At 28.7% G+C, this 12,412-nt stretch overlaps 1 protein-coding gene and 1 long non-coding RNA gene across 3 annotated transcripts; both read right to left on the bottom strand.

Annotated features, from left to right (window-relative positions):
• Positions 1–73: 73 nt before the first annotated feature.
• LOC111039215 (protein D3-like) lies at positions 74–2,547 on the bottom strand. Of its 2 annotated transcripts, XM_022322595.1 has the most exons (7): positions 1,864–2,547; positions 1,498–1,664; positions 1,082–1,186; positions 878–1,001; positions 683–808; positions 534–609; positions 74–412 (listed from the first exon to the last, which is right to left on the bottom strand). In XM_022322595.1, the coding sequence occupies exons 3-7, from the start codon at positions 1,181–1,183 to the stop codon at positions 271–273; spliced, it is 570 nt and encodes a 189-aa protein (XP_022178287.1). In that variant the 5' UTR covers positions 1,184–1,186; positions 1,498–1,664; positions 1,864–2,547; the 3' UTR covers positions 74–270. The 2 variants fall into 2 exon arrangements, with proteins under 2 accessions (XP_022178287.1, XP_022178286.1); XM_022322594.1 differs by lacking the exons at positions 1,498–1,664; positions 1,864–2,547 and adding an exon at positions 1,313–1,469.
• A 3,821-nt stretch (positions 2,548–6,368) lies between these two features.
• LOC111039243 lies at positions 6,369–10,012 on the bottom strand. The gene is made up of 3 exons (XR_002605074.1): positions 9,722–10,012; positions 9,510–9,636; positions 6,369–9,130 (listed from the first exon to the last, which is right to left on the bottom strand). It is a non-coding gene; the product is annotated as an uncharacterized LOC111039243 (long non-coding RNA).
• Between the last annotated feature and the right edge of the window lie 2,400 nt (positions 10,013–12,412).

A 12,412-nucleotide genomic window follows, 5' to 3' on the forward strand; every position in this document is an offset into this window, starting at 1 on the left:
TTATGGCGCAACTTATGAACACGAGATACAGTATTTTTTTTTTTTTTTATAAGCATAAGGCATAACAAGCATATTAAAATAAAATAATGTTTTATTTTTTAAAAACTTAAATTGTATAGTAATATTTTCAAAAAGTAGTTACATCTATATCTTATAAGTGTAAAACCTTGATTATATATATTTTTGAAAAAATGCTACATATAATGTAAGTGTAGATATACTCGTACATACTCAAGTAAATTAAAATTTGGTTTCAATATTAATAATAAATTACTGGACTCCTAGCTGATGAAGTAAAATTGGAACATAATCATCATATTGTGCTAGATAGAAATTACCAGCAACAGGTGTTCCTAATTTGTACTTCTTTGCAAAGTTATGAATTGAAAACTTAACACGGGTTTCGGCAGTTCTGAAAATAATTAATAAACATGTTTGATATAAAAGTATGTAACTGTAAATAATAGTTTATTGCAGTTGCCCAGTTAGTGATGGCTAACGGTAAATGTGGTATGGTATACATATTATTTTACCTATTATTTATATGCTGCTCAGTAAATACCAATCTTGAAGGTTGCTTGTAAACTAAGAACACGTAACGATGAAGTCCTAAAAAAAAAGATGTAATTTGTAGGTTAATCTTTAAATTTTAATAAATATATCTATTGTATAAAATATATACCTGTTTTTGGCGGAGTTGCGGAACCGACATATTCAGTTAGTGTCTCTCCCCTACTCACTTCTGTACCCGGTATGTTTCCTACCAACCAATGGTGAAATTCTTTTAATTTAGGTCCTGCATCAGGATCTGAGTAGATAGCAATAAAAAATTAATCAACACTTTTATGTATAGCTATTAATTTGGCAATATACTCACCAGTTAAACATAATGTATAGAATGAATATGGTTCTGCATTCCATTTAACTGATGGCTGTTCTTTCACCTGAGTGGGTGTTAGTTCATTACCAAGTTCTGCTTTTAAGGCACTTGGATAATATACCTATAATATTTTTAAATTATCAGGTTTTAGGGTTTAGATTATTTGAAAATGTAAATGTTTTATACATATTTATTATTTACTTGTAACATTTCCTTTGGAGCAATGGGAATGAGGTCTGGTACAATTAATTTATTTTCCATAGCTTGTTTAACATTGTACTTGCATGCAGATACACTTAGCATAACCTGTAGAAGCATGGATTAAAATTTTTTTTTTAAACAATAACAGAATTTTATTCGGTTTCAAATATTTTAATAGGCATTAAAAAACCTAAAAAAGAAAAATGTAGGAACTCAGATGGATACTCTTACCAAACATAATGTAAAACACCTCATCATATTTATTTTCAAGATTATCATTTATAATTGAATAGTAGAAACATAAGAACTTCCTTGCAGGAAAACCACAAAACTATTTTATGAAGTCAAAGCGTTCTCATTTGGATTATTAAATAGTCAGAGAGGAATGAGAATAATCAAATGGAATGTAGATTTACCTGCAAGTCTATCTGTTTTGAATTTTGATTTCCCCTCAGCCCTCTTGAGTAGCTTCGCTCAAATATATTATCTTCACTGTTGCCTATTACAGTAGCCAGAAGGTAGGTACCTAGGTATTACCTGCTTAATATTATTATATGTATAACTTCGCTATCAGTGGTGTACACTGTAAAATTAACATATAAAGGTACCTATTAATTTGACTATAATTGCTTAAACAAGTACCTACATATCTAGTAAAAAATACTATAAAATAGGTTATTATAAGTACACTAGGTATAGACATACAGCTTTAAACATTGTACTTGTAACTTATAACGTTATGAACTTATAAAACTGTCTGCAACAGAAGATGTCAGACTTACCTCTTATGGGTACAGTAATACACATCTACACTGAATGGCTGAATAGGTACCTGATATGTAGGTAGGTAGGTAGGTATTAGGTACTATAGACCTGGGAGGCAGCAATGGTAATCCATATTTCCCTCCCTTGTCATGATGCAAAGGGTTAAATTAGGATTTTTTTTCATAACTCATACAATTATTTGTATAAGTAATAACTCATTCGTTTTATTATTACCTACGAATATGCAATAAATTAAATATAATGATATACCTACGATACCTACGATATCTATGTCAGGATTTTCTAAATGTTTAAATGAATCACTAAACAAGTATTTAGGCATAAATCTTTATTGCATTATTAAAAGATGAATAGTCAACATAACAACTTAAAGCTTAGGGCTCCTAGCCCGACTTAACGGTTACACACTAGATGCGGCACACGCTCCGCAACACACACTGTCCCTACTCTCACAATTACCTCTCTTACTGTCACCCAGCAGTATTGCCAACAACTATAAGATAAAGTACCTAGGATATAGGTATTAGGTATATAAAATATTTATATGTAGGGGGTTGTCACCGGTTTCCGCCAGTCAAAAATTATAGAATTTAATAGATTCTTAGTGAAGCGATGATTTTCCAATGATGTGTGTTTTTTTATATACCTACCTCTATTTTTTTTTTTTTTTGTGTCTGTCATCACGTTTTGGGGCAGTGAAAGTGTTTCGATTTTCTTCAACAGCAATTTTTTTGGTAAGAAAGTAAATATAGTTGGAGCATTGGGGAGGTCAAAATTTAAAATTCCCAATAGTTTTTCAAAAGCGACAGGAAAAACAGTGATTTTTACGAAAAACAAGTTTTTGGAAAAATCGATTTTGGTTTTTAGTATAACTCTAAAAAAAATGATCGCAGATACATGAAATTTTCACTCAATGTTTGTCTTGACATTTTCTATAGTTTTATACAGCATAACAATTTTCAAGAAAATTTGACTCACATTGAACTATATATAGGCAATTTTCGGTTATTATTTGTTTTTTTTAAACTAATGTCGATAAAATATTTTTCTCTCTGTCAAAAAACTAGTAAATGTAATACAAGGTTCCTTGTAAGTTTTTGTTCTTGGAAATTAAAGAAATAGTTGAGCGTAAATCCACAATTTTTTATGAATGTTTGAACTTAGAATATTGACAAAATTCGTAAAAATCACAAAAATTAGTAAATCATTTTGAGTCAGAAATTCAAAAAAAATTTTCTTTTTATATCTAAGATTTAAATCTTTTATACGAGTTCCCTTACGAGTTTGTCTACATTCATAAAAAAAAAATGTCTACCGGAAATCAAATTAAATTTGTATGAGCGTTTGAAGTTGCAATTTTTACAACATTTCTCATGTACCGATTTTCTTATTATCTTATAATTCAAAAACGAATTACTGTATTTAGATACTTAACTCGTTATAGGCTGTTGACGGGCATTTTAAATTTTCATTTTTTTTCTACAAATGACAATAAAATTTTATTGGTAGAATCAAAAAGCATGAAAATTCTATACAAGGCGTCAAGGCTCTTGATATATTATTACAATAGCAGTTGAAAAATATTAAAAATACATAGGCACGATTTTTTTACAAGCATTCAAGTTTTGACAATATTTATCAAACTGAAAATTGAAAATGATTTTGAAGTTAATAATTTATAAAATTTTCAATTTTCATAACTAAGGATTGAAAATTTAAAACAAGGTTCCACTTAAGCAGTTTTTTTCCGTAACTAGAAAATCTAAAAATCTATAAATACAGTTATTTTTTACAGACATTTTAAGTTTAAATTTGGAAAAAATAACATATTAACACAAAAATAACTTATGTCATTTTGTCGTAATTCGCTTCCAAAACAGCCCAATTTTACATTAGTATATTATTTAATATTTTTCCAGCATCGCTGATAGTTTAAGAATAATATATTATGAAAAATATTAATTCAACTCGCCGGCTACTATATTAATAATAAGTCATAACAATATAAAGTATCCTAGACTGATATACCTACCGTCTCCGCTCAGAATCGTCTTTCGTATACAATATTATGATTTAATATCATTGAATTTAAATTTAATACCATCATGCATTACAGCGACCTTCTAGACACCTAATGTACAGCAGAGCGACTTACCCGCTTTTGAGAAGCTTTAAGCAACGATTTAATAATGATATATATTTTGTTAAGTAACTATAGCTATTAAAACTCTACATGGTATGACAATATATTTTAAAAACAATGTAAATATACCCTGTGTCTCTGTTCATTAAATATTTAATAACTTTTAACATACCACTAATATAAAACATTTGAATTATTCGATTTTGTATAAATAATTCTGTAATTTTTGACCAGCGGAAAAAGGAATGACGGTTTTTCTAATTTGTGGAAAAAGGTATTAGCGGTAAAAAATATAGGTACTCGCGGTGTAGTATAGATACAGGTATATACATTATGCAGTGTCCTGAGAGGATTTACCCATTGCGATATCTCCTGAGATAATAAATATTATTATTATTATTATTAGACTCGCAGAGATAAGAACTACATATTTTTATTTTTTTAATTAATTAATTTTTTTGGCAAAAAAGTTAAAAAAAAATTTTTTTCATTTTTTTTTTTTTTGAAACAATTGAAAATATCTATTTTGTAGAGTTTATTTTTATGAAAATAAATACTGACCTCTCAACATTTATTTTCATTAATTTTATAATTTTTAATCATTTTTTTTAGCTCAGAAGTAAAACGACAAAAAACCTGTTTTTGTACGGACGGCAAGTCCCACTCTGCCGCTAATTAGTATATCCTCACGGGACACTTTGTTCACCATGTTCATCATTCTTCGCATAAATTTATTTTCAATTGTGTAAATAGCATGATTATTATATATAAGCTGATAAAAGTAGTTAAATTAGGTACCTACTATTAGGTTTAATATATGCACGTGGCACATTTAACATTACATAGGCTGCAGGATAACCTACACAATATACGTATATATAAATATATATATTTATGCACAAACGGCGATGTGCTAATTTTGTATAATATGTAAATCACGAATAGTTTCCAAAATCAATTAGGACTATCCTAAAGAATAAGGTGTTAGGTGTAAGCACATTGATAAAAATAAAATACGTTTTAGTGAACGAAAGCGTACCGACAAGGCCATTAACGGCATTAAAGTTATGAGTAAATTTCAAAATAATAAAGACTATAGCGAGTCAACTGTGCGGGAGCATTTATCACCAGCACTTAATTATATAACTATAATAGGGCGCCGTTCTCAATATATTATGTATTTAAATACTTATAATTATATGACAACAGGACGACCCTTATAAGGGCCCCGTAGACCCACCACATGTCTCCCTGAGTCGGATCTCGGAAAAAGAGACAAAGAAAAAAAGTACAATTTATGAAAATTTAAAAAAATACATTGGTACATTTGTAATTACTAATTAGTGTGTAAAGTGATCACTTACTACGCACATGTTTGCACAGCCCAAATGTACATAGAAACATTAGAAACATATTATTATTATAGTACTCCTTAAAAACGGTCGGTATATCCAGTCCCCTTAAGAAAAACGTGTACTTAATTTAATATTTAAAAATATTGAAGTATACAAAATTTATTTATTTTAAAATATCTTGCTGTATAATTCCAAACAATTATGTGAAAAATTAAAAAAATTATACCTTTCATTATTCATATTTGTATATAGGTAGTATATTTAAATATTTTTAATACAATATAATTTTTGGTATATAATAGACTAATAGAGAGTAAAATACATTTTTATAGGGTACTGGAAATTGCTCACGCATAGATATCATAATGACCTTATATATGACATTTTCATATTGTCAAATGATTCATAAAATATTTTATATTGCATGTAACAAAGCATTTAAGTGAATTTTTTTGTTGATAGTAATTTGTAATAATTTTTTTGATTAATATATTTAAAAAATTTAAATATGTGGGTAATAACTATTAATAACTAATAAGTGATCACTTTACACACTAATTACAAATGTATGTATATTGTATATTTTAATTTTCATAATCAACAGTATTATATTTTACATTAAAAAAAAATTTTTTTTTTCCTTGGTCTTTTCTTACCTATTAGCGACTCAGGCTCTATTAGTTATGTCTGAAAAGTGGATTATGTATATTAATCGGGCACTTGTATCTAATCACTGTGGTGTCAACATGATTAGCTACATCGTGCATTCATGCGATGTACGATATTATCTTATACTAGCTGCCTGATCTTACTCCGGAAGAAATTATTTTTTTATAATTTAATTTAAAAACATAAGACTATTTTTTGACTATATACAAATAATACAACGATTATAAAATAAAAATAAAAGAAAAAAAGAAACAGACATCGTTATCGATGAATATATGAAAATAATTGGTAATTAGTTAATTATTATTATTATTTATAATGAGGGTTCAAAACCGGTTTCCTTCGTCTCCAAAATCAAGTTAGATTCTTATATAATAAATATAGTGTCTCGCTTGTAATCCATAGCTACATATTGATTGGAAAATCCATAAGTCTATTATATTTTTATAAAAATATTAGCTTATCCCCTGCACTTTGTTGACCTTTAAAAATGCCATCTCTATTTAAGAGACTTGATGGTGATAATGCGAGCAGTATATAATCAGGTGCATACTATATTAGTTTACTACCACTATCTATATGATTATTTGAATAATACGTTTTATTTTTATTTTAATCGTGGACAGTCCGATGAGCAGTTATAAGTGCAATTCAGCCTCCTTGGTAGGCAATATGATGCATGCTTAAACCTGTTCTGCCCGATTAACCGAAAAAAAAAAAAAAATACTAATTTCCACTAAAAAATTAAGAAAATGAGTTATTAATTAGAATAAACGTTATACATAACGTATGTATATATTAATATATTATATAATATATATACATATTGTACAGGTTTATACGCATATTTTTTGGCACGGCAGCCCGCGGGTTTCCAGGAACCTACAACCTGACCTTTTCATCCGTCAAATGATGTGTTTTACTTGATAGTTGATAGTGTATATCTTTGACTGGTAGTATTGCGAGTTTCGCGACTTAAGTTTGTATGTCTAATTGCGGATATTTTTAAAAACAAAAATATTCCATCAAAACTTACTGGAACGCCAAATATTATTGCAATACACTCTTTTTGTATGTGAATTGCATGTATTTTATCGTTTAAAAGTTATATTGATACTAATATTCGATAACCATATTGCTGTTGTACGCTCGGTGATTATTGTTATTGTTATGCAATTTGTATGTTAAATATTAAAAAATATTTTATGTGAGCCACTCTTAACATCATATAGGGGTATGAAAAATAGTGTACATCACTCTCTGAGACCTAACCTAACATGCACTCAAAATGTCATAAAAATCGGTCCAGCCGTTCCGGAGGAGTTAAGGTAACAAACATTTTCCATTGTGAAACGAGATTTTCATATTGTATAAGATACATACAAGTAAAAACCAAGAAAAGCTAGTTTTCATATTATAATATTATGTTTATGATAAATATTTAAAATGATTTACAACTTACAGTTTACACCTTAATAATACTGCGGACCATTTTTCTATTAAAATTGTTAGCCTGACTTTCCATTGGCCATATTAAACCAAACAATCTGTTATTTTATGTACTATATTGTCTTCTTCTTTCCAGCTTTCACAGTCTATTTCGGACCTTCCTTAACCTAACCACTGCTCTCCACCTATCACTGTCTTCAATTCTTGCTTCTACTGAGATTTCCGTGAGATCCGTCTTCACTCTGTCCGTCCATCTTTGATTCGGTCGCCCCCTGGGCCTTTTTCCGCTCAGTCTTCCAGTAAACAATTTTTTTCCCATACCTTCCGACCTCCAGACATAACTCGCCCATTCTAACCTGTTGCTTTTTATATACGTAATAATAATGGGTTAATTAAAAATTTGGTACATTTCTTGGTTAGTTCTCTTTCTATATTCTCTACTCTCCATTACAGGACCATAAATTCAGCGTAGTATTTTTCTTTCAAAAATATTCATTTTCTCCTCATCTCCCTTAGTCACCGCCCAGGTTTCACAACCATACGTCAAACCGGTCGTAGAAAGCTGGAGTATAGGTTCTCTTTTGACCTTCTGGATAGTAGTTTTGATTTTAACAATTTTGAAAGTGCATAATATCCCTTGTTCCCTGACACAATTCTCAATTTTATCTCATTGTACATATTGTTTTAAATGTTTAAGTTAGTTCCTAAGTAACTAACATCTGTTACTTGTTGGAAGACCAATCCATCCACTTGCAAGTCATCTTGAATTATCGCCTTTTTTGATACTATTAGATATTTGGTCTTTTCTTGATTAAAATTCAATCCAATCGGTTCTGTTGCTTTTATTAGGTCTGTGGTCCTCATATCCACTTCGATTCGGGAGCTACCAATTATAAAAATATCATCTGTGTATGCTAAGATAGTGTTCTGTTCCAGAATTTCCATACTTTGTCTAACGGGGAGAGATATAATAATTTTTTTAACGTCAAGATTGAAAAATACAGGGGAAAGCGCATTTCCCTGTCTTAGGCCAGCTCTAACGTCGAAACTTTTTGAAAGTTTATTCGCTACTTTTACTTTAGAGTATGTTTCGTCACTGCACTCTTTTATCAGCTGGATTCATTTAGTTGGTATACCAAATTCTTTCTGTGCTGCCCATAATTTATCTCTTATAATACTGTCGTAGACCTGTTTAAAGTCCACACAACAAAGATGCACTTCTCTACCATACTAATAGCGCTTTTTCAACAATTGTCTGATGATAAAAATAGGGTATGTGGTAGATTTCCTTCTCATAAAGCTGCTTTGGTAGTCTCCAATTATACTGTTAGCATCGACTTTCAGCCTTCGCAGGATTGCCATCGATAAAACTTTATAACAGGTGTCTTAAAGTGAAATTCCTCTATAGTTAGCTGTTTCCATAGGGTCATCTTTTTTATAAATCGGGCATATGATTGCTATTTGTTAATCGCTCGGAACTTTTCCACTTTTCTATACTTCTTGGATCAAAAGCCATATCTGTGATATTAATTTTGAGGTAGATGTTTTAATTAATTCAGCATTGATATTGCCCTCCCTCGGTGACTTGTTTTTTAAAGATTTAATTATCCGTGTTATTTCTTCTTAATTTGGTTCTGGTAATTCTGGCTGCACAGAGAGAATATATTATATATTATTATAATATGGATTATGTATATAGGTACTAAGTTATTTTTTTTTTTTACGAATTTGAAAATTGTTTAATACCTTTATCGATTGTTTTAACAACCATCGAAAAATATCTCTAAGAAATATAATAAATGCAAATTGAACAACAATTACCACATGCAATATATTAAACTTATCTAATCGATAAGAATTTTTTGTCGTAATATTTTTAGTATAAATGCTAGGTAACTCGGTAGGTATGGTAATATAAAGAGAACTCGCGAGCGGAGTAAACTTCTGTTTTATAGGTAATATCACCCATACTGAAATTTTCAAAACTTAATTTAAATCTTACTTATTTCAATAAAAATGGACGTACTTTATTAGTAATCCCGCTTATAAATTCTTAGATCCGGAGCCCTGGGTAGTGTGTAGCCGTTTACGTTCTTTCAGAATTATTTGACACGTGGAATGTTGTAAAAAAAAAAAGGTCCGTATACTTAAATCTAAAAGAGTAAAAGAATAAAAAAATAAAATAAAAGGAAGATAGGTATTAACTGCGAAAATAGGTAATTATTAATACCAACTTACATCAAGTTGGTTGAATTTGATTTTGTTTCCTTGGTTGTAAATAGAATTATAAATTTAATATAAAATACCACAAGTGATACCTATCTTTCGGACTGGGAAATATAAATGTAAGCAAACTAAAAAACCCTTTTATATTTTTAGCGGAGCGATTGATTTGATTTTATTGATTTTACAATGAAGTGTGGTTTTTATTTTTTTTGTGTCTGCGTACACGATAAGTAGTTGAAAAAATGTTGCAATCTTCAACTTCAGAATCTTTTCAGATGGGAAAATGAATCTAGTCGATGCATGGGGGGGTCAACATTTTAAATATCCAGCAGTTTTCGAGAGCGCCGGGAAAAACAAAATTAAAAAAAAACGGAAATTTTACTCAAAATCGTTTTTCGACAAATAAATTGAGTTTGGTTTTTGGTATCTAAATAAATGCCGTAGTTACATGACATTTTCACTGAATGTTTATATTAGCATTCTCTATACGACACAATTTTCAAAATATTTTGACTTGTTTACGGACATATTCAGTTATCAATTTTTTTTATATAAATGTCAATAAATTGAATTCTCTTGGTCAAAACCCTTGAAAATATATAATACAAGATTCATCGTATAAGTTGTTGTTAGTAGAAATTAAAATAAAATTGAGTGTAGGTCCAAAACAATTTTTAAAGAGAGTCCGAGTTCATATTTTGACAAAATTCGAAAAAATCACTAAAATTAGCAAATTCTATTCAGTTAGAAATTCATATAATTTTTTCTTTTTATATCTAAAATTTAAAAATTGTATGCAAGATTCCTCATAAGTTTTCTCGTGTAGCGATTTTCTTATTTTGTTGTAATTCAAAAACAAATAACTGTAAATATTTTTAATGTACACCATATATTTATTTTATCAATATTCAATTCCTATACTTGATAACATTTTCAAAATATTTTGTCTCGTTTTAAGTCGTTAGCAGACATTTTCAATTTCTTAGTTTTTTTTTTCTATAAATGTCAATGTTTTATTTGTTGGGTCAAAGTGTGAACATTTTATACAAAATTAGGGGGTACAATATTTTTTATAAGCATTCAGTTAGAATTTTAAAAAAAATTGTAGGTTCCATGTAAATAGTTAATTCTGTAACCAAAAAAATCCAAAAATATATGTAAACATAGTTTTTTATAGTTATTTTTAGTTCAATTTTGAATGAAATTACATATTAACACATTTACACAAGTAAAATACAAAAATATTAATGATTTTAGTCATTTTGTTGTATTTTAAAAATATTATTCTTGAGTAAATGAAGATTTTAGAGTATACTATTACATTTTATACACACACCGTAAAACTTTCAAATATATTTTTTTTTAGCAAATTAAGTTAAACTATTATTCTCAATACTTAAATAAATTACTTTAATCACAAAATATCATCTAATATGTACTATTAATTAAGATCATAGGCTGACAGACCGCCGTCTTCGCTCATAATCGAATTTCGTATACAATAATTTTATATCATTGAATTTAAATTTAATACCGTCTATTTCACTGACCCACTTGTAACCTACTGTACAACAGAGAGCCTTACATTTACCCTTTTTTTATATGTCCTCCATCTCCTAAGTACCAATTAAGATTCACTTATTCTTACCAGAAAAGATTATGCTGTTAAGGAAAATCAAAGCGTTTTTACTCTCCCAAAACGTGATGACAGGCACAAAAAACACACATCCTTGTAAACGTAAAATACTGAAATGTATACATTTTTAGTTCAACACAGAATCTAAAATGAAAATTACAGATAGAGTTACACCGAAAAATAAAATCGATTTTTTTGAAAACTGGATTTGTAATATTTGTATATAAATATAATTTTTTATGAATCCCAGTATATTTAGTGACTTCAAAAACTGACTGAAATAAAAAATAGTTTTACCATCACCAGTATTGAATATATGATATAACAGGTTTGCTACTTAAGTGTTCCGAATCTCTGATACTTCCCTAGAAATGGGTTATTTGTGGCATTTGAGTATCTCGGGACACAATCGTTTGGGATATTTTTTTAATTTATACATAATTTAATTTAATTTAATTTAATTATTTAATTTATGTATAATTTCGTTTGTCATCACGATACGATAATATTTGATAAGGATAATATTATTCAACACAAATACACAATAATTCATACATGTCAAGTCTCAAGGAACAATGTATTAAATTTTCTAATATTTTAACACAGAAAATATTTTTATCGACATAAGTAAAAAAATTTAAACGTCTAAAAATAATTCAGCATAAGATTTTTGATCAAACCAAAAATTTTTTTTTCAACATTATTTAAAAAAAAAAAAAATAATAAAAATAGAAAATCACTATTATGTTTATAACAGCTCAAAAAGAGTTGAAATATTTTGAAAATTGTATTGCGTATAAAAATGCGAATATGCGGTTATTTTTTTTTTTTAGAGTTAAACCAAAAATCAAAATCGATTTTGTCAAAAACTAGTTTTGATTAAAAAACTCCATTTCCCTCAATTTTCTGTGATTTTTCCCGACGCCTTTGTAAACTATTGGACATTAGGTTCCACGAGGCCACAAGGCCCCCATGATAAATTCCGAACTTTTGCGTTCTAGAATCTGCTAATCCAGATATTGTCAATGTCAAACTTGGTTTTAGAGTGTGAAAGCACAGATAACGGT

Source organism: Myzus persicae, unplaced genomic scaffold, assembly GCF_001856785.1.
Source record: "Myzus persicae strain clone G006 unplaced genomic scaffold, MPER_G0061.0, whole genome shotgun sequence".
In the NCBI taxonomy this organism is placed as follows: Eukaryota; Metazoa; Arthropoda; class Insecta; order Hemiptera; family Aphididae; genus Myzus; species Myzus persicae.